We start from the raw sequence: 26,357 nt of genomic DNA on the forward strand, positions 1-26,357 counted from the left end.
TTTCCAGGATGTGTGCATTGCATTCTATGAGGCAAATATCTACTTTATTTCTGTTTATATTTTTATTATATTTTATTGCTGAAAATGATTTTCTAGCCCTTGGTCAGTTTTGTTTCTTATTTTCCCCTCTGAAGTTTTCAGTAACCTGTGGCTAAATTTGGAACATTGTAACCTTGTTTTATTTACCTTTTTTCCTGCTGAATTTGTGAACGTTATTGATTGCTCATGTAGCTCTTGCTTTTGATTTCTTACTTCATTTCATGTACAAACAGCCCCCTCCCCACCTAAACAGTAAGCTTCTGATCAAAAGGAAACCTGATTTCTATTTATTTTTTGTTTCTTATTCATTTATAAATTTAGCAAACATGTATTGACCATGCACTGTGTGCCACAGATTATGCCACATCCTAGAAATATGCAGTAGTGAAGAAATAAGTGTGCTTCCTGCTCATATATCGTTATCATTATTATTATCATCATTATTCTGCAATTTTAAGTCATAATTATTGGTATAAATAACATTTATTGAGAACTTACTATATGCCAAGCCAAGTGTTTTAAGAGGCTAATTTTTTAAAATCTTCATCACAGTCCAATAAGGTGGGTACTATTATTAGTGATGCGCAAAGATGTTAAGTAATTTATTCATGTGATTTACCCACATAAGTACCAAAATCAGAGTCAAATTTAGGCACTCAGATCCCAGCTTGTGCTCTTGACCACTCTACTATATTTATATAATTATAATACATAATTATAATTGTGACAGATGCCATGAAGGAATAATCAAAGGTGTTGTGATCAATTATAACAAGGAACTTGATTTAGTCTGGAGTGGGAATGAAAGAGCTCTCTGAGGAAGACATTTAAGGTGAACAGTTAAAGAGTTGGCCAGAGGAAGAAAATTCCCACAGAGGTACTTGCACAGCACAGGCAAATATCCTGAGGTAGGAAATAGTTATGTGACCAGGAAGGTGAAGAAAAGTCACTGGATGGCAATGTGATAGGTGTTGAATGAATACTGTATTATCTATAGAGGAGCATCCACTACAGAAGCACAGGTCTGTCTCCACTGAGGCTCAGTTTGTTAAATAATATAACTTTACCATGCTTCTACTTAGAGTAGAATCCCATGTAACCAGAGCTATTCATATAAAAATGCAGATTATTGATAGACTGCATGACTTGCAGCTAGTTATACATGGTTGTATGATTGCCTATATATTTCCCACTCAAGATTGAGGAGACATGAAAGTATTGATGTATTTGAATCTGTAAACCAATTAATGTAGATAATTCTGACATGTTTTCAGGTGGTTATAGCTAGAAAGATTGTAACCCCATTGTTGTTTTTAGTGCTGTTATAAATTGCAATTCTGTTACTAGGTGTGGTGGTCATAGCAACCCATGGCATGTGGAAAGTGGGAAGAGGAGGAAATAGGTCTGACACCAATGTGTGGAAAACAGAGCTTCAGCAGAGAATGACTGGAGGCCCTGGGCCAAGCAGCAGGCAGCACGGGACACCGAGTTGTTGTTTCCCTTGGTTGGAGCCCAGTGACAGGAAACCTGAAAACCTGGAGGGGAAGGGTGGTTTGCATCTGGAGCTCTAGTTGTAGGTGACTCAGGTGTAACTTCTTCAGGCCACAAAATGTCTTTTTTTTTTTTTTTCACTGTTTTTATCTTGGTGCCAACAAGGCCTACAAAGAACATTTATTGAATGAACAAACAGAGTGAATGAAGAAATGGGATGGAGAACAAAAAGGATTCTAGAGGAAAGCTAAAGGAAGGTTTTCTGACCTAAGGCATGGTTATTGGCAGCTCTCCAATTTCAGAGGATACCAGGCGTTATAACCAGATCTTAGGAGCAGGGACCTAGGTAGGAAGTCCTAAGCCCTGAGACAACGTGGAAGAGAGAGAAAGAGTGCCCTAGGGATGTCTGTAAGGGAAAAGGGACCTGGGACCTGGTCTGCCTGTCCCTGAAGGAGATACAGAGAACAATAGGGATTCTCAGGAATCAAGGCTGGGCCCGGAGAGCCTACATCTGAGGAGGCAGGTTAATTGTAAACCTCACTGGATGGCAGGGTTGAACATTATTTTTACTTCCTGCCTCCATCAGGGATTAGTTTAAGAACTGGGATATGATTAACCTTGTGGATGCTAGGGAGATTTTGTGCCAAGCTCATGTTCATGAGGATCATCTCATTCAATCCTTCCAACAATAATAGTTAGGCCTTGTTATTGCCCCCATTTTATAGATGAATAAAATGTGGCTTAGTAAGGCTATTTAATTTGCCTAACATCTCAAGACTATTAAAATGCTCTGGCTAAAATATGAACCCAGATTTGTGTGCAGAGCTGGTGTCTTTAATCACAACACTTTGTTGCTTCTTAAAATACACTCTTGCCTTCAAGCTGCTCTCAGAGTAAGACTGTAGCTAATAAGAGCATCACAGAGAGTTATACACAGTAGCAGATACATGTACTGTGTCAGAACTGGTTCTGCAGGGGTGGTGGATAGTGCTGTCCACTTGGGAATCAGAAGTGCCTTTGCACAGCTGGGAAAAACTGAGAAAGGAAGTGGGGGCTGACCAAGGTGACAAATCACAGAGCATGTAGAATCCATATACAAAGATTTTAATCCATGACTTATTATCATAATTAATGATTTGTTGTTTTCTCTCAAATGAAAATTAGTTTGTCAGATGCAGTAATTGAGGAAGCTAATTACACATAGCTGCACAGGGCCAGCCCCAGGCAAAATTGAATGTCTTTTGGCTTTGATTTGTCACCTCCTTTCTTGGCAGCATTTCCTTCCCTTCAAAATTCTTTTATATGCCCTCACATGCCCAGAATTTTCATGCTGCCCTTATCTTCCCCTTCCAGATGAAAATTGATATAATAAACAAGTTCATAATAGGATTGGTTAGCAATTTAATAAATTACACAGCTTGGAAAATTTTGCATTTACAAAAGGGATCTCACTAAATACAAAGTGATATCCTGGATTGGATGAGGGAAAAAGGATACTATCAAAAAAAACTGATAAAATCTGTATGTTAATTTCTTAGTATTGGCACATGTACCGAGGGTGGTTATATAAAATCTTAACTTTGGGGAAGCTGGATGAAGGGCGTATGAAAACTGTGTACTATCTTTACAACTTTTCCTTAAATCTAAGCACATTCCAAAATAAAAATTAATATTAAAAAGAAATAAATCTCTAAGAAACTTCAGGCATGCATATCATACCACATGGGTAGAAAAGATTGATTCTGTAGCTATATTCCCACTTATTGTCTTCAGATGCTTAGTTTGTTTAAGTACTGAAAATTTCCCTGTTTTATAAGTTTTGGGAACTATGAATTTTATCAAGGTTAGAAATGTGTAGCTTTTCCTCTCACTGCAGTAAATGATACTAAAAAACAAAAACTAGCTGAGAATTAAAGTCTAAAATAAAAGGAAGCACATAACCGTTTTTCCTCTTTAGGAAAGGAGGATGAATTCCAGAAATCTGAAATTTGGAGAACATTAATCAGTGGGCTGGGAGATGAGTAATTTAGAAAAACCAAGGCCACTAAATTGTCCCTGTTTTAAAATTTAAGAAGAATAAGAAGCAGATTTGGACTCCCAAATACTCACATAGGATTTTTTTTCTTTATCCACTGGCAGCATGGAAATTAGTTATATGACCTAATTTAAAGGGATAACTACATATACTCAGTTCAGTGTTCCAAAAAAATTTACTGTGTATAACTCCAGGGGCATTCAAATTAGATGAAGAGTTTAAAAACATGATTTCCCTATTGGAAAAGGTAGGCTGACTAGTTGTCACTGTGTCAGATGAGAAACAATAGAAGCATGTTCTATTATTTATACAAATTGACTGGTTTGGCAGCAATGAGCCATAATGAACTGCAGAAAAATGAAAATATGATTTCTTTAGCATCATACAAAAATGGGATATTCACAAGAAGGCAGAAAATGGAATTTTAAGAACCCAAGCTGTGTCAAAACAGTATTCCTTGTTGCTACTTTATCAAGAATGTAATTCAAGTAGTGCATGTTTACTGAGGCAAACTTGTAATTATGTTCTATCATTTTGTGCTGTTAGTAAGAGGTCTGTGTCTTGTAATTCGAAAGGAATTTAAAATACTCATTTTCCATGACTTATTTTTCACTTTTAACTATGTCACCTGCCTTTGTTTGCAATAAAGACTTTCTTCTGGTTAAGTAGAGAAGTTCCTAAAGTTGGATGATGTTGCTCATGTTTTCCCAGCAAAGGGAAGGAAAAGAAAAACCTGAAGCAAGTAATTAAACTCTAAAATACCTAATTTATAATAAATTCATGATAAATTGACTCCATCTCCTTGCTTTGTTAGGAATCCCTGGCCTTTGTGTTATGCTCTTGACTTTGAACTTTGATGTTTATACCTTATATTTCCAGCAACTCCCATTTATCCACATTGGGTTTTTTCTAACAATACTGTGTTTAATTCCAGGAAAGGCCTTTAAACAAAAACACTACACACTTCAACTTTCCCATCCCAAGGGCTGTGTTAATAAAACAGTAAACTCACAGAAAATGTGAGTCAGACAAACCAACTTTCCTAAAGCTGAGACTTAGTTTGAGCCTGCAAGGATCATTTATACAGCTCTCTACTGCAGTGTGTCAAATCTCTCGTTTCTCTTTTGCCCAAAGCAATGCGGGAAGCTGGTTATCAGTGTTCCACACAAAGTGACTTCAATAGTAAATGCTGGTTGGCATTAGGCGATACTATATATCATTAAGCTCCTAGAAATTAGCCAAATTTGAAATAATTTCCCTTAACAGAAATGTCAAAATTTTGATAATGGGATGAGTTCTTACTAACCTATTCACCAGTGGTTCTCAACCAAGGGTGATTTTGTTTCTGCCCCAGGGGACATTTGATAACATCTGGAAACATTTTTTGTTGTCATAGTTGGCATCTAGTGGCTAGAAATCAAGGATGCCACCAACTATTCTACACTGCACAGGGCCGTCCAGCAATGAATTGTCCAGCTCAAACATCAAAAGTGCTGAAGTTGAGAAACCCTGTCCATACTTCCAGCTTGTGAATGATTATAACAGGGACAACTGCCTGTTAGGTTCATAGGAGAATCCCACTTCACTGAAAAGTTATTCTTTGTTGTTGTTATTGTGAGTTAGGTAAACATGTGATTCTCATCTAACCAGGAAAGTGCAAAAGGGAAGGGGAATGAGAGGCAGTACCCTGTTAGGGCCAGCAGGATGAAGTTTAATCCTTTTGATAAGGTGTTTGGACAAACAGGAATAAAAGAGCCTGCTGATTGTGGTGTTGTTACAAAGTAGAAGATGTTACTAAGAAGGAGAGTGAAATATTTCTGGCCCATAGTGAAAAATGTATAGTGGTTTACCTGTTCAGACCCGGGATTTTCAACCCTGGCTACAGTTTGCATCCTGTGCATCTGTGCCCCACACCCGGATTCTGAAGTGGTGGAGAATGGGACCTGGCAGTCTGTGTATTTTTCGCTTCCCACTTCTAGAATTACCAGTCTAGATGGTTTAGAATCAGCCTTTTAAACACCCTTAAAATAAAAAATACTATCAGTATAGCAGAATTTCCCTTGTTCTACCCATGATGACCACTGCCACTGTCTCTTCCCTTGTTTTCCCTGAAAATGCTCCTGCCTGAGCCTTATACTCAGGAGTTTTATATTTCTCATTGAGGGAAGTGTCTGTTTTTCATTCAGCCAATAAATGGCTCTTATTAGACTTGTTCTGTAACTTGTGCTGTTCCAAAGTCAGACTACCTAGTGACATAACTGGTGATACCACCCAGAGTCCCACCCTGACACTCTTTGTAGAATCAGGGCAGCACTGGAGTTTACTTGGAACACTAAGGAGATTCAGTCCAACTTTGGTTCTGTATGGATTTCGGGAAATGTATTTCTAGATGAGGAGGGCACAGGAAAAAAATAAGCCTTCATCCAGATATCGCCCAAAGCATTCACTCTGTGACTTCATTTCTGTGGTTTATCAAAAAATGGTTTACATGACTGTTCTTGAAAGTACTCGAAAGAATTGTACTTTCGCTTAAGCTGGCCAAAGCACTTGTTATGAATATGCTAGATAATTTGAAAGGACTTTCAGTTAATCATTACATCAATAATTTAATGTATTTCCTTTCATCTAAATATGTTCTGAGATAGGTAAGAGATATGCTACTTAGACATTGTAAAGAAAAAATATTTTCCCCCTTGGTTCAAAGATGCATATAATATGTAGAAATGAAACTTTGGTTTAATTGAAATTTGGTTGCAGTTTGAGGCTTTATAGTTTCCTTGGGACACCTACTGCATTCTTTTTAATGAAGCATTGATGGATGGCAGCATTAAAAAAATTACTACTTTAGCTCTGCTCTATGGATGTTTAAAGCAACAGAACAGTTTTTTTTTGTCCATTATAACATCAGCTTCAAGGATATAGAGCTCTCCCCCAAACACAACTGACTGTCCTTCGTAATGATTATATATCAACTAGTAGCTTTTCTACAGCCTTCTAGAATATATGTTAATTTCATTTATTTTAATGACAAATGTATTGAGATATAATTCACATATCATAACATTCACCATTTTAAAGTGTACAATTCAGTGGTTTTTAGTATATTCACAGAGCTGTGCAACCAACCATCATCATTATCCAATTTCATAACATTTTCACCAGCCCCAAATGACACCCCACAGCCATTAGCAGTCATTCTTCATTCCTCGCTCTTCTCAGACTCTGGCAACCACTAATCTACTTTCTGTCTCTCTACCTTTGCCTATTCTGGAAATTTTATATAGATGGAATCACACGATACATAGCCTTTTGTGACTGATTTCTCTCACTTAGCATAATGCTTTCAAGGTTCATCTGGGTTGTAGCCTGTCTCAGTACTTCATTTCTTTTTATTGACAAATAATATTCCATTGTATAGATATACAGCATTTTGTTTCTTCATTCATCAGTTGATGGACACTTGTGTTGTTTCTACTTTTTGGCTGTGATGAATAATTTGCTGCTATAAACATTTCATATACAGATTTTTGCATGGACATATGTTTTCAATTCTTGGGTGTTCTAGTTTGCTAAGCTGCCGGAATGCAAAACACCAGAAATGGATTGGCTTTTATAAAAGGGGGTTTATTTGGTTACACAGTTACAATCTTTAAGGCCATTAAGTGCCCTAGGTAACGCATCAACAATCAAGGTACCTTCACTGGAGGATGGCCAATGGCATCCAGAAAACCTCTGTTTAGCTGGGAAAGCACGTGGCTGGCGTCTGCTCCAAAGTTCTGGTTTCAAAATAGCATTCTCCCATGACGTTCCTCTCTAGGCTGCAGTTCCTCAAAAATACCACTCTTAGTTGCTCTTGGGGCGTTTGTCCTCTCTTAGCTTCTCTGGAGCAAAAGTCTTCTTTCAAAGGCCATCTCCAAAATGTCTCTGTAAACTACAGCTTCTCTCTCAGCTCTGTGCTTTCTTCAGTGTCCCTCTTGGCTGTAGCAAGTTCACTCCTTCTGTCTGAGCTTATATAGTGCTTATATAGTGCTTAACTAATCAAGGTCCATACTGAATGGGCATGGCCACACCTCCGTGGAAATTATCCAATCAGAGTTATCACCCACAGTTGGGTGGGGAGCATCTCCATGGCAACAACCTAATCCAAACATTCCAACTTAATCAACACTGATATGTCTGCCCCCACAAGATTACATCAAAGATAAAGGCGTTTTGGGGGATATAATGCATTCAAACCAGCACACTGGGTATATCCTAGGAGTAAAATTACTCCTAGGAGTAGCATTTTGAGGAATTGCCAGACTGTTTTCCAAAATGGCTACATCATTTTGCATTCCCACCAGCAATGTACAAGGGTCCCCTACATCCTTATCAGCACTTCCTATTGTCTATTATTATTATTGCTATCCTACCAGCTGTGAAATAACCACTCATTGAAGTTTTAATTTGCATTTCCTAATGACTAATGATTGGTAATTAGCATCTTAATTGGCCATGTTTGTCATCTTTAGAGAAATGTCTACTCAAATCTTTTGCCTATTTCTTAATTGGGTTGTCTTTTATTGAGTTGTAAGAATTTGTATGTATTCTGAATACAAGTCTCTTATCAGATGTATGATTTGCAGATATTTTCTCCCATTCTATGGGTTTTCTTTTTACTTTCTTACACAAATGTTTTTGTGATTAAGTATAGCTTATCTATTTTTTTCTTTTGATTCTTGAACTTTTAGTGTTATAACAAAACCGTTGCCAAATCTAAAGTCATGAAAATTTACTCCTGTATTTTCTCCTAAGAGTTTTATACATTTAAGTCTATGATCCATTTTGAGTTAATTTTTTTGCATGTGGATATCCAGTTGACCAGGCACCATTTGTTTAAAAAGCTGTTCTTTCATTATTGAACTGTCCTGGCTCCGTTGTTGAAAATTAATTGACCAGAAATATAGAAGTTTGCTTATAGACTCTTAATTCTATTCCATTGATCTGCAAGTCTTTCTTTTTAGAAATATCACACTGTTTTGATAACTGTAGCTTTGTTGTAATTTTTAAATCAGGAAGTGTGACTCCCCGAACTTTGTTCTTTTCAAAGATTTTTTGGCTATTCTGAGTCCCATATATTTCCATGTGAGTTTTTACAAACAGCTTGCCATTTTCTGATAAATAGCCAGCTGGAATTTTGATAGAGATGTGTTGAATCTTTAGATCAGTTTGGGTAGCATTGTCATCTAACAATATTGAGTTTCTGATCTATGAACTTGGGATTCCTTTCCATATATTTAAGTCTTCTTAAGTTTCTTTCAACAATTTTTTAGAGTCTTCCATGTACAAGTCTTGCACTTCTTTATAAAATTTATTCCTAAGTATTTTATGCTTTATGATGTTATAGGTAGAATTTTCTTAATTTAATTTTATTTTTTTAGTTTTTTCATTGATAGTGTGTAGAAAACAACTTATTTCTTTATACAGGCCTTATGTCCTGCAATTGCTGAATTCATTTATTAGTTCTGAAGGTTTTGTAGTGGATTCCTTAGGATTTTCTATAAACAAGATCTTGCAGATAGAGATATTTTACTTCTTCCCTGTCAATCTGAATGTCTCTTTTATTTACTTCATTGCCCTGGCTAAAATCTCCAGTACAGTGTTGAATAGAAGTGGGAACAGCAAATACCCTTCTCTTGTTCCTGACCTTTGAGGGAAAGCTTTCAGTCTTTCACCATTAAGTATGATGTTAGCTGTGGGTTTTTCATTGAGGTTTTATATTGTATGTCTAGTGTTTTGAGTGTTTTTATCATGAATGGGTATTGGATTTTGTCAAATACTTTTATGGCATCCACTGAGATGATAATGTGTTTTTGGCCTTTATTTTATTAGAATGGTGTATTACATTGATTGATTTTTGTGTGTTAAGCCAACCTTGCATTCCTGGGATATATATCACTTGGTCATGGTATATAATCCTTCTTAGATGTTGGTGGATTTGAACCACTAGTATTTTGTTGAGGATTTTTTGTATATATACTCATAAGGGATATTGGTTTGTAGTTTTCTTTTCTTGTGACATTTTTGTCTGGTTTTGGTATACTGGCCTCATACAATGGATTGGGAAATGTTCCCACCTCTTCTGTTTTTTTGGAAAAGTTTGTGAAAGATTTGTGTTAATTCTTCTTAAAGCATTTGGTATAATTCACAGTGAAGTCATATGGGCCTGAGATTTTCTTAGTGTGAAGTTTTTTGATTACTAATTAATTCTCTTTACTTGGTTCTAGGTTTATTCATCTATCTGTTTCTTTTTGAGTCAGTTTCAGTACTTTAAGTCTTTCTAGGAATTTTTACATTTCATCTAGTTTATCCAATTTGTTGGTATATATTTGCTCATAGTTTTCTTGTATCATCCCTTTTATTTCTGAAGGTCAGTTGTAATGTCTCCTCTTTAATTATTGATTTAAATTGAGTCTTCTTTTTTGGTTTGGTTAGTCTAGCTAGCTACAGTTTTAACAAGTTAGTTTAAAGAACCAAACTTTGATTTTGTTGGTTTTCTTCTATTGTTTCTCTATTCTCTATTTCACTTATTTCTGCTCTAATTTTTATTATTTTCTTCCTTCTGCTGACTTTGGTATTCATTTCTTTTCAAATTAAATTTTATTTTTGTCAAAATAAAATATCATATAATAGAAAAAGATTTATAATAAAAAGGAAAACTTTCCTTCTTCACCCCTCCCAGAAGCAATTGCAGCTTTGGGTTTTGATTTCGTGTTTTAAATAATATGCTGAAACCAAGTGACAGTATATTGTTGTAGATGAAGATGTAGCCCTCTTACACTGTTTTCCTCCATCCCACAACTCCACTCCCAACCATCCTCCCAAAATAAATATATCACATATTTAATCAAATCAGTCATCTTTATTTAAATTAATGTTAATATAAATATTGTTCTCTGCAAAACCAAGTGGCATATTATGAATTTTTTCTTTCTTAAACAACTTTAATTTTTCCTGGAATGAACGATTGCTCTCTTTCTTAATTTATTCCCACATTTTTCCCATGGAGTGTACATGGGTGGTAAAATATTTCCTTCCTTACATTTGATTGATAGATAGGTTTGAGATAGAAGTCTAGGTTAAAAATAATATTCTCCAAACATTTTGAAGGCTTCCAGTGCTGAAGCCTGATATCATTTTATTTTTCTTTTGGAAGTTATTGTTTTTTCTTTTCCTGGATGCTTTCAGGAACTTTTAAAAAAAAATCCCTGATAGTTTTCAATTTCTTGGTTTGGGTCTTTTCATTCACTAAACTGAGAACTTTAGCCTTTTAAGTCTGATAATTTATACCTCAGTTCTCAGAAATTTTCTTGTTTTGATTCTGTACAAACTCAGTTTCATTTTTTCTGTTTTCATTCTTGAACATCTTAGATGCTGGACATTGTGGATTGATTGTTATAATTTTCTTAACATTTTGCTTGTTGGATATTATGTGTTTGTCATTTTATTTTATTGGAGATTTCTTTGACCTAATCTTCTAAGCTAAGGGTCAGCAAACTTTTTCTAAAAAGGCCAAAAAGCAAATAGTTTTTTTCTTTGTAGGCCCACTGGTCTCTGTCATAACTACTCAGTTCTTCCATTGTAGCATGAAAACAGCTACTGACATTGCATAAGCAAATGAGCATGAGTGTGTTCCAACACTACTTTATTTACAAAAACAGGTGGTAGGCTGGATTTGGTCCATGGGCTGGAGTTTGCTGACTCCTATTTTAAGCCATCTGTTGGACTCTTTTAGCTTTCACTTTTACTTTCCAGGAGCTCTGGCTTTCTATTTTTAAGAATATGGCACTAAAAAGCAGTACAGGAGATCTGTGTTTGAATGGTGCCTATTAACTAGTCTTCCTCATCATAAGATAATTGGGCCTGAACTGACTTTTCACCTGGGAACCCTCAACCCAAATATCAATGTTTAGAGACCATTTTTCTAGGGCTTCTTGATTTCTCAAGTAGAGTCCTCTAATCTTCCCGAGCATTTAGAGGGTCTAGCCAAGGAAGGAAGTGACAGTCCCATTCTTCATGTCAGAAGCTTTCTCTCCATCTTCCTGCTATCACCCCCTATATTAGACCTCATATGCCAGTTTCAGACTCTCTCCGATTCAGTATTTCTAGAATTTCAGGTTTATTTTCATTTCCTAAAATTCGTTCTATTTTACCCACATAAATGTTCAACTGACAAATCTGTATTCTCAGAGTACCATAGGAATGACTTTCTCAAATTTATCTGAATCAACTGATATTTAACACCCAGAAATGGATAGATCAGTAGATTGTATACTGATATGAGGGCTTACCTGTACATTTTCACTTCATGATTATAATTTAATTATGGCCGAGATAATTACTGTTTATTTCTGATCAAATCAGAAATCATGGAGAAAACGTTATTCCCAATTCTGTGATTACTCATATAGTTGATTTTATTGTGGAAATTGTCAAAGCTTGTGGAAGATCTAAATAAATTATATCCATATCAATGGAACTGTATAGATATTTCAAAAAATTATTCTGCTATCTATTTAAAATTTGGTATAGAAAAGATTCTATCATAAATAAGTTGATAAAAGATTATTTAATAAAAGATGCTAGGACATGTAAAAACTAAATTGAAAAGTAAACCTCCATTGCATGCTCATCTACCAAAATAAATTCCAGATAGAAAAACTTTCCAAAAGAAAATGCAGGCAAATATTTATTTAACTGAGTTTAAGATGAAAAAGAGCTTCTAGCATGAATGCCTTGGGAAAAATGAGAAGGAAACAGATCAAAAGATCTGATTACATGAAAATTTAGAACTTCTTTATTAAAAAAAAGAGAGAGTAAAAGACCAATTTTAAACTGCATAAAAAATATTGGCAACAAATAAAGCAGGGAGTTAATAGCCTTAACATTTAAAGAGCTCTCACAAATCAATTGGGAAAAAACACTAAAGCCAGTAACAAAATTGGCAAGGACATGAATAGATGATTCGTGAAGCTGAAAAATGTAACCGACATACATACAAAATATCCTCACTAATAATCAATGAAATGGAAATTAAAAGTAACATGACACCATTGGAAAGAGGACTGATATTGCTCAGTGCTGGAGGTGTCCTATGGGACATGCACTCTCTAGTTCACTGATGGAGAGAAGGAAGTTGATACACCTTGCCTGAAATGCTAGGTGGCATTATGGATGAAAGTAAGTATTTATATGCTTGAATCAATCATCCCAGACCTAGATGTGCATCTTAAAATAGTAAAAATATAGTCAAAGGTTTATATAATTCATTATTTAAAATTTTGAAAAATGGAAAATAATTAAAATTCTAGCAACAATAGAATAGTTATATTCTATATAGCTATACAGTGGAATATTACTGAGCCTTAAAAAATTTTGTTTATAAAACTATTAAATGATATAGAAATTATTCATAATGGATAGTAAATATAAAAATATAGAATACTTTTCAGGCAAGTAGTTTTCTAAAAAGCGTTATATTACTGAATTAATTATAAAACTAAAAGGTACACAGTTTACTAAAATAATATTTGCTGAAACATTAATAGTTATCATGTCTCCATAGTATCAATATGAGTAATTTTATTTTCTCATTAATACCTTTATTTATTTTCCAATTGTCATAACACACACAAATTATTTTTATAACAGAAAAATTATTAAATATTGCATCATATGATAGAGCGTTACCTTATAACTTGTTTCTTCTGAAGTAACACTTTCAGGCTAATCAAGTAGTGTATCTTTATAAAAATACACTAATATTGTCCTAATTTGTTACGATTAATTAACTAGTTTAGAAATCCCAACCTTCATTAGAACTTTCATCGGCTTTGTCAAAGCCATAAAACACTTCAGTGTTTACAGTCTTCTTTTTCTTTTTTGGGGGGTGGGTTGGGGATTTTTGGAACACACTGAATCTAATAGGATATGTTCCTTTAATTGTCTTTTAATTTTGTGCCAGTATTTTCTGAAATAACCATTATCATCATCATCCCTCCCATTTTTTATAGTGTTTTCACGGAGTTCTGAAAAAGAAGTAGGGCAGGATTTTTATCCTGTCTCAAAAATGCAGAAACATTTGTCTAAGTTCAACATAAATCATCAAGCTATCATGGAAACCCACATCCTCTGATTCCACATTCCATATCTACTGTTTTAACCTTAGGAATTATCCAGTCTTATCAGATATTTTATAGATTAAGAAAATGAGACACACAGAAGTTGGCAAAGCCTAAATCATGTATATAATAGGTGTCAGACCTAGAACAAAAACCCTTTCTTCCATATCTGAAATAGTCTATTTCTCCACCCATACTTAGCCTGGGTGCCTCAACAAATATACAAACTCTTTAATTCACTATCCAATGAATAACATAATTTTACTAAGGTTTCCTTTGGAATTGGTGTACCATTTTACCAGTTTTGTCCTTGTCTTGCCTGAGGTTGCCTGTGAGGCAGGTTAACAGAAATCTACTTAGTTAAAAGATATTTAAACAGCAGAACCACTTAAGAGTTTTCTTTGATGAATTCTAGTTATTTTAAAAGGTAATAATCATTTTTATTTTGAGGTTTTGGAAAGCATTTCTGGAATACAATTGGTTTAAGAATACTCTGGATGATGTTAAATGATGAAAACATGTTGCAATAGTTATATAAATGTATTAGCTTGTTTACTTTTATTTTTACTATTAACTGATTTCCAAGATAAGTCTTACTTTTACTGTAATGTGATTCTTGACTATCTATTATTGCCTTGTTGTCCTTTTCATAGTGCTTCTTATGCAGTAATTTGCTCGTTACCTATCAAAACATTTAACATTATATAGTAAGAGTTAAACAGAATAATAGTTCATGTATTCCACAAATATTTATTGCAAGGCAACTGAAGCACTGAGCACAATATAAAAAAGAAATAGATTAAGTCCTTGAGTCTAGGTTACACACAGCCTAGTATGAAAGACACAATTCAAATTAATTAAAAAATGTTTGCTGAGCACCTATCATATATCAACAGGGACGGACTAAGAAATATGAGGACCTAAAGCAGACTAATAACACCCCTTCAGATTTGTAATTCTTAAGGATTTGTTGAATATTTAGTGGGGGCAAAGAGAACATGGTCTTTTAATTAACAAAAATATATCTTTTCCTTTTGGTTTATAATCAAGCTTCTATTACTTACGGTTTTCTGAATCAGAATTCTTGAGAAACATGTAAACCCATATTAAGCCACTGAAATTTTAGACAATAAAACACCATTTGTTCTTGGTAAATTGCACTCTTCCATTCAGTTTTAGAAATGTAGCTGGTTTTACCTGCCTAGTATAGGCCACGGTCAGCTGGGCTGGTCTAGGGGTTGTGGAAACAGTCTGAAGTTTATACTTGTTACTGAGGTAGGCGATGGATGGCAAGGAGTTTTTTTCTTTGTTTTTTTGTTTGTTTGTTTGTTGTTTTTGTCTACTTTTCTCATTTGGCTTAATTCATAACTTTATTTTCTCCTTGAAGTGACTGCAAATTCCTGAAAATTAAAGTTTCTCCCAAATGTGACTTAGGGGCTTTTGACAGATGTTGACACCTGAGAGATGATCCTTCTTGATACATAAATCTGTCAGATTAATCTTCCCTAATTTTAAAATTCTGAGATCAGTCCTGAGAAATTTGGCATTTCTGCTTCCTTTAATAATTGGTGAGAGCAATCCTTTCAATCACTGGCAAAATATAACATGGTTTTACTTGCCTGTATCTTCTCTCTCTAGGTCCACTTTGTTATTGATTTTCAAAGTGAAGGAAAGCATAGAACTCCTCCAGTGATAAATATTTGCTTCTCCTTAGTGGTATCTATCCAACAGCTATCAGTGATTTTATACCACAACAATTATTCTTTAGTTCAGTGCAGTATCCTATAGCTTGTTATGATTACTGGAAAACACTGTAAATGAAAATCAGAGTTCCAACTACACATGGTTGAAGGCACACGATACCACAGATGAATATACATTCAGATGAACATAGACTGTCTGTGCATAGCCAAATCCCTACAAGTGCAGACAATGATGGTCCCACGAAGACTCCCAGCTCTTCTGGGAAGCTGGAGAATTTGTTTTCACACATATGGTGTGATGCTTCCAGATGTCAGAAACATAAAATTGTTGGAGAAAAAAATAAGTCTATTTTAGAAACAAAGAAATGGAATTTTACAGTTTTAGTCTCAAGTCAAGCCATCTCAGGTCAAACTCCTAAGTTATCATTTGGGTTTCCATTCCTGAAATCTCTTTTCTTACAATGAAATATCAAAAATTGATTATGAAAATAAAACACAAATGCCTACTTTAAAAACATTGTGCACTAAAAACCAATAGTGTGAAATCTACATTCCTTCGGGAGGGATTTTTCAGCATGGGCTGAATCAAATGATGTTTGCACAGAAAGTGCCTTCTTTCTTATAATTAGCCCAGACTTTCCAAACCCTCCCCACAAGGACCTTCGAACTACATTCAAAATTGGAATTATATCTTTGGAAAATCCCCTTTATTGAGTCACTATGTGGGAATTCCTCTGAAAGTTTTTGAATGGTAAATGTTGTGTAGGGAAGACTGTCCATGGCACCTTCTTTGGTGATCCCTAACTCACTTTTTAATGGAGGTTAAACCCCTTTTATAAATAGTAATCTTTCTTTTCAGTGCTTTCTGCTAAACTTTCTGGAAGAGTATCATGCTTGTATATCAGTACTTGTAATTCGTCCTAGAACTCTGACCATCTGCCAACTAGTTCTCTTCTAAAAGAGATAAAAGAATCCTTTGTTTCCACTGAAAAAGTCCTTTTATAGCTCAGCTGAGCTTGTTCTTAAACTTTCAAAGATAGACACTGCCTTTGACAAAACTTTTGCCAGATTGAGAGGCATATGGATTCACAGAATTATACATTCAGGCAATCAGTTCGTTTTCAACCTGATTAATTGATCATAGTATTAATGTTTTCACTATATATTGCAGGAGCTTAGTCATAGTATACTTGGAAGGCATCAGCCTTGGTTGGTGTTGGTTAAGGCTGTGAGGTAGCCATGTATAAGTTCTGTTACTTACCATGTTGTTTGTATTTGTGACAAGAATGGATAGAAGAAAGAGAGGCATGGGTTGCAAATTAGTTTCCATAATTTAGAGGATTCCTAAATTAGAGATATGGAAACATGCTGTGTCATCCTTGAAGAAGGGTCTAACACTGTCTGGGAGTTCTAGGAAGGCTTTTGAAGGGGAGGAGGTTCTTGGCTCAATTTTATAGGATGAAAGCAAGAATTATAAGCGTGTTCCATGGACTTGGAACAGCACAAGAACAGTCTTGGGGACATGAAGGAAATCCATGTGTTCTGGAACCTGTGAGGACAGCTGTATGGCTCAATTGCAGAATGTAGTGGGAGATGAGACTGGACAGATAGGAAGGGCCAGACCCTGAGACACCTGTGCTGTTCCAAGGAATTTGACAGAAATCTTGAAGCGATGGAGAGCCGCAGAAGGATTTCAAGCAGCTTTAGAAAGAAAATTGGCACAGTGTGGAACTTGGATTGGCTTGGGGATGAATCTGGAGTTGGGGGTTCCAGTCAAGAGAGTGTTCCAGTCTTTCAGAAGATAAGTGATTAAATCCTGAATTAAAACAGTGGCTACAGAGATGGAAAAGAAGGGTAAATTTGAGTGAGAGTTAATAAATGAAGTTAGTATCACTTGCTGACTAATGAGGGGGTAAGTCTTTGGCTCACTTTTGACTTGAATGACTAAGGTAAAGTTGTTGTCGTTACATAAATTAGGGGATATAGCTCTACTAGAGTCATATATTATCTATATAAAAAACACATTTTATACTCACACATACACACACATACAAGATTACACATATTATCTATATACAAAACACATTTTATACTCACACATACACACACATATAAGATTACACATTAAAATTTAAAAATACAAAGTAAAACTCTCATGGACTGGTCTGAGCCTGTTCCAGCATACTACTTCTTCCAGTGTACATGTGCCACAGTATTTTGGGAAGAACTCATCATGTCTCCATAGGTGTGTTTTTGTGCACATGGTCATATGCAAACGATTAATTTTGAATCATAGGGTCATAGAGCTTTAGAACTTAAAGCAACTTTAGAGGTGATCTGTCACTCTCTCTTGGTTCTTTTTTTTTAACAAGTAAGGAAATTAACCAGAGAGGTTATCTCCCTAAAGTCATAGAATTAATTAGTTTTATTTTGATTGAAAACTGACCCTACATCTCAATTTCAGTAGTTAGCTTTGCTGAATCACATGAAAGTTGTTACTAGTAACTATTAACTACCAATTGATTTGTCCTATTTAAATACCCTTATTCATCTGTTCTTTCTCATGCTAATGAAAATTATACTTTCATTATCAGAAAATAAGTTTAAGCCATGTATTTGGTGATCTTTAAGGAAACATTGATTTTGCAGTTACTGGATAATGAAGATTAATGCTAAAATTTGTTTCTTGAGGGGGAAAAATATTAATGCATTTGACAGAAAGTAAAAAATTCTTGGTTGAGGAATAAAAAGAACTTTTAAAAGAATTGAGAACAATAAAAATTTGAAAAGCCAAAGTATTGTGAAAGCATACACAAATTTTTACTCATTTTGCAATGGTCTTGGCATAGTATAAGTTGAAAGCCTAGTATAGCAATAATTTCTCCCTGAAATTATTCATTACTCCTTTTTATATGTTTTAAAGCATTTATCTTTTTCTTGTTTTAATATTCATCAAGCTATTTCCCAACCTAGTTAGAAGGTACTTTAATTTGCTGATGAAAAGGGGGCAAGTATCATAGTAAGTAAATTGATTCTTTTGATGATTAAATTTACCAAACTCAGACCACCTCTTTCCTTTCCCACGTTCCACTTACTTAGTTTCCTGGAGGGTGGCTGGCACAGGCATGCTGATAGTACACTAGATTAATGTCAGATTGCTAATTAACGAATGCCCTTCCAGCTGTGAATGGACAAGACTCGGTAGCATACCAGACCTCATATCCATAGGTCAAGCAGTAGAGAAAGGTGGGAAAAGCAGCCCACCACTGCAAGTAAAGCCATTGTCCTAGGTTTAAAAATGAAACAGCTGGCATGATTCTTTAGGTTAATCTGTGAGGAAGTTGATTCATGAAATAAAGAAACAAAGCACTTGGGAATTTAGCCATTATAACAACTATATTAAAACTCCTTTTTCTTTGTTCCTTGGAGACTGGGTGGCAATGTTGCACAATTTGCACAATTGCAAATTATGACCTAAAAATATATTTTTGGATTCCCTCATATGTCAGGGCATTATAGCAGGTGCCTAATGGGGGATGATTTTTTTTTTAAATTAATGATTCCTACTCTTCCAGACATTCAAAATCTATTTAGATTGAGAGACTGTAAGTACCTAAAGAGTGACTATTTATATCTTTAAATCATAATTGTTATTATCCTCAAGTTATGGATAAGGAATCTGAAGCCTAGAATGATTGAAGACATTGTCCGAAGGTCATAAAGCTTGTGAGTTGCAGCTCAGTATGTTCACATGCTGATCTTTCTGATTCCAGAGCCTGTAAGCTTTACCACTGTACTTCAACCCAGTGTACACTTAATTCTTTAATGGCTTGGGCACGTAGTTGCTCTAGAAGTTTACTTAAACTTAGAATATGGCATATTCTGTATAAATCATAGCAATAAAAGCTATTTCAAGCACCGAATATGGTGATCATCATGAACTTTCTTCATTTGGGAGACTATAGAGCTTTTCAAATGATAGATTATAACTACCCAAAGGGATTTTAAAATTACTTATTTAATAAGGACTTTTGTTGACAAGCTTGCTCAAGAGATCTGTGCATATCCCAAGAAGATGATAAGTACTTATTAGAAGCTTGTTTAAGAAATTTGGTCTACTCCCCAGAACAGTGAACAATGCAGATATTTTCTGAACTCTTCTGAAAAATTATTGCTCATTATGGAAAATTAAGTACAAATAGTAGCAACATAGTTATTAGCACCATAAATTCAATGGATCTCCTCCCAAAGAGAGGTATAAATTACATAAAATAACAATTCCAAAAATGAATAAGGCCTGTTACCATATACCATTGTTTTTTTCTTTTTTTAAAAAAGATAAACATATTGTGATGTGGATTAAAAATTGGAGGACATGACCTCTGAGTCTTTTAATTCTGAGTTAGTTTGCTTTTTATCCATTTTGTATAGATACTTTATTTCATGGAATATTTGAAATAATTTCTATAATTTTATAGTAAACTATGAATTATTTCATAGCTCTGCATATGTTCAAAGCAGGCTTGACATGACTGACATTAATTGCACCCTGGGGGGTGTGGGGCAGAAATCTCATGGGCAAAGCAATGGAGCTTCTGTTCCTGCTGGTCACCTGAGCTTCTGCACTTTCTTATCCCCAGGATAAGAAACTAATAAGTAAGCTACTTAAAATTACTAACCATGCACCTACTAACCATGCACCTATATGCATTTTTATATTAAAATGTTATCTGAAGGATTTAAAGGTTTGCAGAGGAAGTGGAGCACTTGGTGCCCATCCCTCCACATGTGTGTGTACTGAGTATCCCTATCCCTGCGGGGTTGAGCAGTGGGGTGGCTGAGAATGGTGTCTCGTGCTCTTGTGATTGGTAGAGAGCAGGAGAGATGTGGAGGTTCAGAAGGGCTGTTGGAGTAAATGTGAAACAGAGTTGAAAGGGGATGGCATTGAGCTGATCAGAAGTTGAGGGACTCACAGAGCATTTGGGAGAAGGATCAAGAGAGATGGTATTTTTAAGTGCAAACTTCATGGAGTTGCTAGGCAAGTAGTCAATATTCAAACTAGAAATAGAAAAGTTTGTTTGTCCAAGAGGAGGTTAAATAGAAGAGCTCAGGCTTTGTGGTGCTTTGAAGCTGTATGTATCCCAGAGAAACATGTGCTTAGATCTAGTCCATCCTTTGGGTGTGAACCCATTGTAAGCACGACCTTTTGATGAGGCCACTTCAGTTTAGGTGTGGCCCACCTCAGTCAGGATGGGCCTTAATCCTCTTACTGGAGTCCTTTATAAGAGAATGAAATTCAAAGAGAGAGAAAGCCATGCAAACAAGAATCAACAAAACTGGAAGAGAATGGAGAGACCAGGAGACCCGGCCATGTGCTTTGCCATATGGCAGAGGAGCCAAGGATCTCAGGTAGCTGATCTTCAGGAAGAAAGCATTGCCTTGTTGATGTCTTGATTTGGACATTTTCCCAGCCTCAGAACCATCAGTGAATAAATTTCCATTGTTTGACCCAACCCAGTTCATGGTATTTACTTTGAGCAGCCTAGGAAACTAAAACAGATATCAAATGAAGAGTAGGGGAAGAGAGCATAAGCCGAGAAAGTGTGACTTTAAAGGTCAAGCCCAGATAGCAGGTCCTCCCACTGAAAGGAGATTGAAATCTATCGTGGTATCTTGAACCAGGCCAATGAAGACTTGGGAGGCCGTGGTTGAAAGCAAGGCTTCCACACTCAGACTGCCTGGGTTTGAATCCTAGCTTTACCACCAGTTGTGTGATCTTAGGCAAGTCAAGTAATAACTCTGTTTCCCCGGAAAGTGGGGATAATAGTAACTACCTCTGAGGTCACTGTCAAGATTCACTGAGTTAATTTATGTAAAGCCCTTAATACATTGCCTAGCTGGGAATAAATTTCAGTTCCCAATAGGTGTTATCATAAGAAGAACCATGATTCTTATTATTGCTACTTCTACTTTTCAACCAGCAAAGTACTTCAGATAACAACAATTGAGCACATGGTATACTGTGCTCCACTAGCCAATTTTTAGCGGCTGAAACTTGTCTTCAAATAAAATCAAATAATTAGAACATATAAAGCCCAAGTACTTTACTTGAATTGATTAGTACCAGAAGTACTGCCTGCTACCTCTCCCTCTCCACTCTTGATTCCCAAGGGGACCTGTGGTGCACCATTGTGGTGCACATTTTTGAAAACTACTGATGTTGGAAAGAATCCAAGGCTTGGGATCAAAGACCCGGAATCAGGCCATTGGGCTTTGTGTCCTTCAGCTGGTTAATACCCACCCTGGGCCTCAGTTTTTCATACATGTCATGTAAGCTCTAGACTAATTCATTGGTTTTCAAACTGTGCTCCATAAAGCCTGGAGTATTCCAGAGAGATGCCCAGGAAGAACTGGGATTAGTGCTGGGAATGAGTGTTGGGAATGAGGAATGAGTGTTGGGAGCATGGTGGACTCAACATGCTCCCAACACTCAGCTGTTGAATCCAACATCTTCAAAAGCCAGGGCTGCTCTGTTTTATCTGTTTTATGTATTGGAATTCCATAATATTGTTTGAAGAATTAGTACCACTGCTAACGAAATGTTGGACTAGGTGATTTTAAAGGTACCTACAAATTCAATTAATCTTTAGTTCTTCAGAAATTTATGAAATTTATTCATTGAACAAAAGCATCAAAAGAAAGAATATGAATGGAAGCTGAATTCTGAATCTGAAGAAACTGAGTAATGGGAAAACAGTGTGGATTATTCACAAGGTGATGTGCCGTGACCAAAACATTTCAGTATCTCTGATATCCACAGGAAAGACAAACCCTCTGTCACATGAATTTAATGTAGACACTTTGGCCTTATTATGTACATTGGGGGCATGGGCTTGCAGGATGATAACTAAGTTTGGGCACTAACAAGGGGATTTATGAAAGGAATATTACGTACTCACAAGAAGAAGGCAACTAAAATTAATAATTTGTAAGCACTGTACATTGTAGGACATTTCTTGACACTGATTTCAGAAAACACCTTCAAAATAAAAGCCAGATTAAATTCTACATTTATGATCACAGTGTTGCTATTAAATGTGTATGTGAACTCAGGAGCTCTTGGCTTGATTGAGACTTGAACAGTGTATTTAGGTGAATAAAGTTACTCGTGTTCCCTCTAGACATAAAACCTTTAGCTGACTAGTGAGTCTGTAGACCATGTTTATAGCTTAGATTGACCCTACATGTAGTCCTCCTCATTTTCAGCTTGCTGAAGGTAAAGGAAAACCTATAAACATATGTCATTACATAGACAGTGGTAGTATCTGTTTATCTATAATTTCAATAATGACTACTTTGCAATAACAAGAGCTGACTTCCTGTATAGGCTTCATATACAGTGTGATTTTGAAAGCTGCCCTGTGATTTGTCTCTCCGATTTGATCTCCCTGCCAACATTCAGAACTCTTACTGTTATGCCATTTTATGTGTATGTGTGTGTTAAAGTATAGTATTTTCACGGTTTCACCACTAAAATATGTTAGCTTGAAGCAACTTTGCCCATTAACACTTCAGCATGGCTTAGTTTATTAGATTACTTTCAGAGAGTTGGGTCCTGGGGGACTGAGTCTAGGTGGAAGGAATAATTCAGTGAGGGGTAGAAAACAGGAAGGTCCGAGGCACACAGGAGAAAGGTGCCTCTGTGTAGGGGACCAGAGTGTAGAACCCTCGGGTTTCAGGGGGCCGCACTGGACCCAGCCAGGGAAAAGCTGCTGACGGGGGTGGGGGTGGCAGTGGGGGGGCAGTGCACAACTGTGGAGGGAAAATGCAGAGGCTAAACTTGGCCTGCCCCTTGTAACCTAGAACATGTACATAATCTATCTTCAGTAAATATTGGCTAAATCAAATTCATTTTGTTTTTTGTTTGTTTTTGCCCCAGAGGATGGTTTTGACTAAAACTAAGAGATTTAATGCTAATATTATTTTAATTATTAAAAAAATTTTTGAAAGATTTATTTTCCAAAGTTTCTTAAATAGCCATGATTTTTCTGTTTTAAATGGGTTTAAATAATGTTTTGTGCCAGAAAAATCCCTTTTAAGGGAAAACACTTCATATATAAAGCATAAATAATTCTTCCTTTAATAAGACAGTTCCTATTATAGCCATAGAATAACAAATCTGCTGCAGGGATGTTATTTTTTTTTTTACTGATCCATGTGCACAGCTCTGATTAGAGGAGGTAAAAGATGCACATCTCCTTCAAATGGTAAATTAGACCCAGTGGGGGGAAAAGGTGTATTTTATTATGACAGATTTTGTTATTATGGAAGCTATGAATAGCTTTCTTTTTTTTTTTTTTTTTTTTTTTGAAGATACCTTTTAAAAATGTAATTCCTTCTCTCAACTCTATGTGCTACAGTGACTATTAGTTTCAGAAATAAAGTGCGTTAAGAGCATCGGTCTCCAGTACTGATATTTTTATTGCTCCACAAAACATTTTTTATCAAGGTCTCCTGAAGAAGAAATTTCAATAAACCTTTTTCCATACATTTTTCTATCCAGGCTTTGCTCACATATGCTGTTTTTGGAGTAAGCCCACAAATGTTACAATATTTTTATAAAATAAAACCAGAAAATAATTCTGACTGTATAGTTCATTTACATTCATTGTTCAGATGCACTTCATTTGAAAAAATCGTATTCACACAATAAAGTTTAAGAATAAGGTTTTTTTTTAACTTTATGAAACATTGTTCAAGTTATCCAACTCATTTCGAGATTTGAATTAACCTCTATCTATTCATTTCCAGGGCTACAGCAACACACAGAGGCCAGGTTATTTTCAAAGATGCTTTAGCCCAGCAGTTGTGTGAGCAAGGAGGTAAGATTGGTATTGATGTATTGGTTGTGTCAGAATTATTCATGGTAGATCCTACTGTTCTGTGTTCTGAGTAAGCATTTCATTAGTATTCCTTGATCATAATGCTTTAAAAATGGAATTACTGACTCCCAAATATCCCTAATAATTATTTATTCAGTAATTTTAGTAAAGTTTGTAGACTTCTGAAAATACTAAATGTGAGCAAAACAAATCAAGAGAAAATTTATTCTCTTTTCACAATTTTTTCTAATGAATTACTTTTAGTTATGCCGGAAATGTAAACTTACTAGTAATTTTAGTAGTCTACGAAAACACATCCTCTAATTTACCCCTTAAACGTCTTGTCAACTATGTTGAAAATGTTTTTGGTTATTTGCTTTTAATAGTTGATTATGTTGTACATGATCATGTGCACAATAACTACATACTTGTTTCAACTGTATGCACTATTAATTTCATACTTGTGGGTAGGGACTATATCATTGTAGATTAAATTTCATATAATACCAGATATGTATGACAGGGGCTCAAAAAACATTAAGTGACTTCTGCTTTGTGACTGCCTCATACATACCCAGACCCTTGCCCATACCAAACTCTCACACATTTGTGCACACAAACACACGAAAGGGTGAAAATCAGGATTCACGCCCCCACATGGATTTGTTTCCCTACACTTTGAACTTCCACCTGACTTTGTTCGTCTCTCTATTGTAGCAATTACCTCTGAACAGTAGTGGGTGCCACTCTGCAAACTGAGCTTCTCTCAAGTATAGGGACTAGTCCTTAGTGATCTTTGTTTTCCCATGGCCTGACAGTGCCTGGCATAAAAGAACCATCCACAAAATGCTGATAGACTTATTTAGAAGTTTGTCTCATCCATACATTTTCCTTGGTTTAAGCATTGACCATACAACCATTACTTGATTTATACATCCTGCTGATGAATACATTTGAAGCCATTCTTTGTAAATTCCTTGACATATTAACTGATCATCAGATGCATGTTATCAATATTTGTTTAGAATGATATTTTTGGGAAATTTGTAAACTTAAGAATTACATTATTGATGCTAATTATCCCTCTGCTAAAGAAAATATAATGAGAATAGAAAATAAAGGTGGAAAATCATATTGGTTTTTGAAAGGCCTAAACAGTTACTATTAATGTATGCATCATCAATATGGTTTTATCTAAATGACATGATTCTTGATGATTATTACTGACATACTTCTAATTATTTATATCAATAACTTTTGAATTAGAAAACTACATTCTAATTAATAGTTTCAAACATGTTATTAGTATTATTGGGTTAAATAAATGTTTCTCCTGTGACCTTTGGGAAAGCTAATATTAAAGTATGGTAGCCTTGTTGGTAGGCTCAAGACTTCTATCATAATGTAAATCTTTCCAGACTATGAAAATGTTCATGTTACTGATAATAATGGGGCACCATTAGCAGTGAACATTTTAACATCCTGAAAAATGCACAGTGTCAGAAAAGAGATGTCTAATTTTATTAACTTTCATCATTGCCTAAAATCTAATTTCTTTTTTAGCCTCAAAATTTTGAGTCTTTTTCTACCATAAATGAATGTCTGGGACTGGCTTCATTTAAAATGAAAAGAAAAAGCCAAGAAAAATCAGTGGGGAAAAAAATCTTCAATAAATTAAAAAAAAGTCTTATATAGTTGCATTGCCCTTGAACATGATTTACATGATGGTAGATATGGATATTATTAAAAGTGCTTACAGCCCAGAATCAAAAGGAAAACATTGAACTTTTCAACATCACCTAATCAATTGAAATCATATCAATCTATCCAAGATAGCATGAAAAAGAATACAGAAAACGTGATGCTTTCCTGCAGTTAGGAAATAATAAAGGGAATAATTGGTGCTATATAATATATATATTTATTTTGGTGCCATCTGCTTTTAATTAAAACATTATAGCCTCAAATAAAATAACAATTTTAGCATGTAGTAACTTTTTATGCATAGAATGAGGAATATATAACATATTTATAAGAGAAAAAATGG

General features: G+C 35.3%; 1 protein-coding gene across 1 annotated transcript in view; it reads left to right on the plus strand.

The window, feature by feature from the left end:
- The window catches only part of RELN (reelin), a 520,858-nt gene that overhangs the window by 213,621 nt on the left and 280,880 nt on the right, over nucleotides 1–26,357 (plus strand). Inside the window, 1 exon segment of the mRNA XM_037837769.1 lies at nucleotides 24,240–24,310. Coding sequence (XP_037693697.1) covers nucleotides 24,240–24,310 — 71 coding nt within the window.

This window comes from Choloepus didactylus, chromosome 5 (genome assembly GCF_015220235.1).
Source record: "Choloepus didactylus isolate mChoDid1 chromosome 5, mChoDid1.pri, whole genome shotgun sequence".
In the NCBI taxonomy this organism is placed as follows: domain Eukaryota; kingdom Metazoa; phylum Chordata; class Mammalia; order Pilosa; family Megalonychidae; genus Choloepus; species Choloepus didactylus.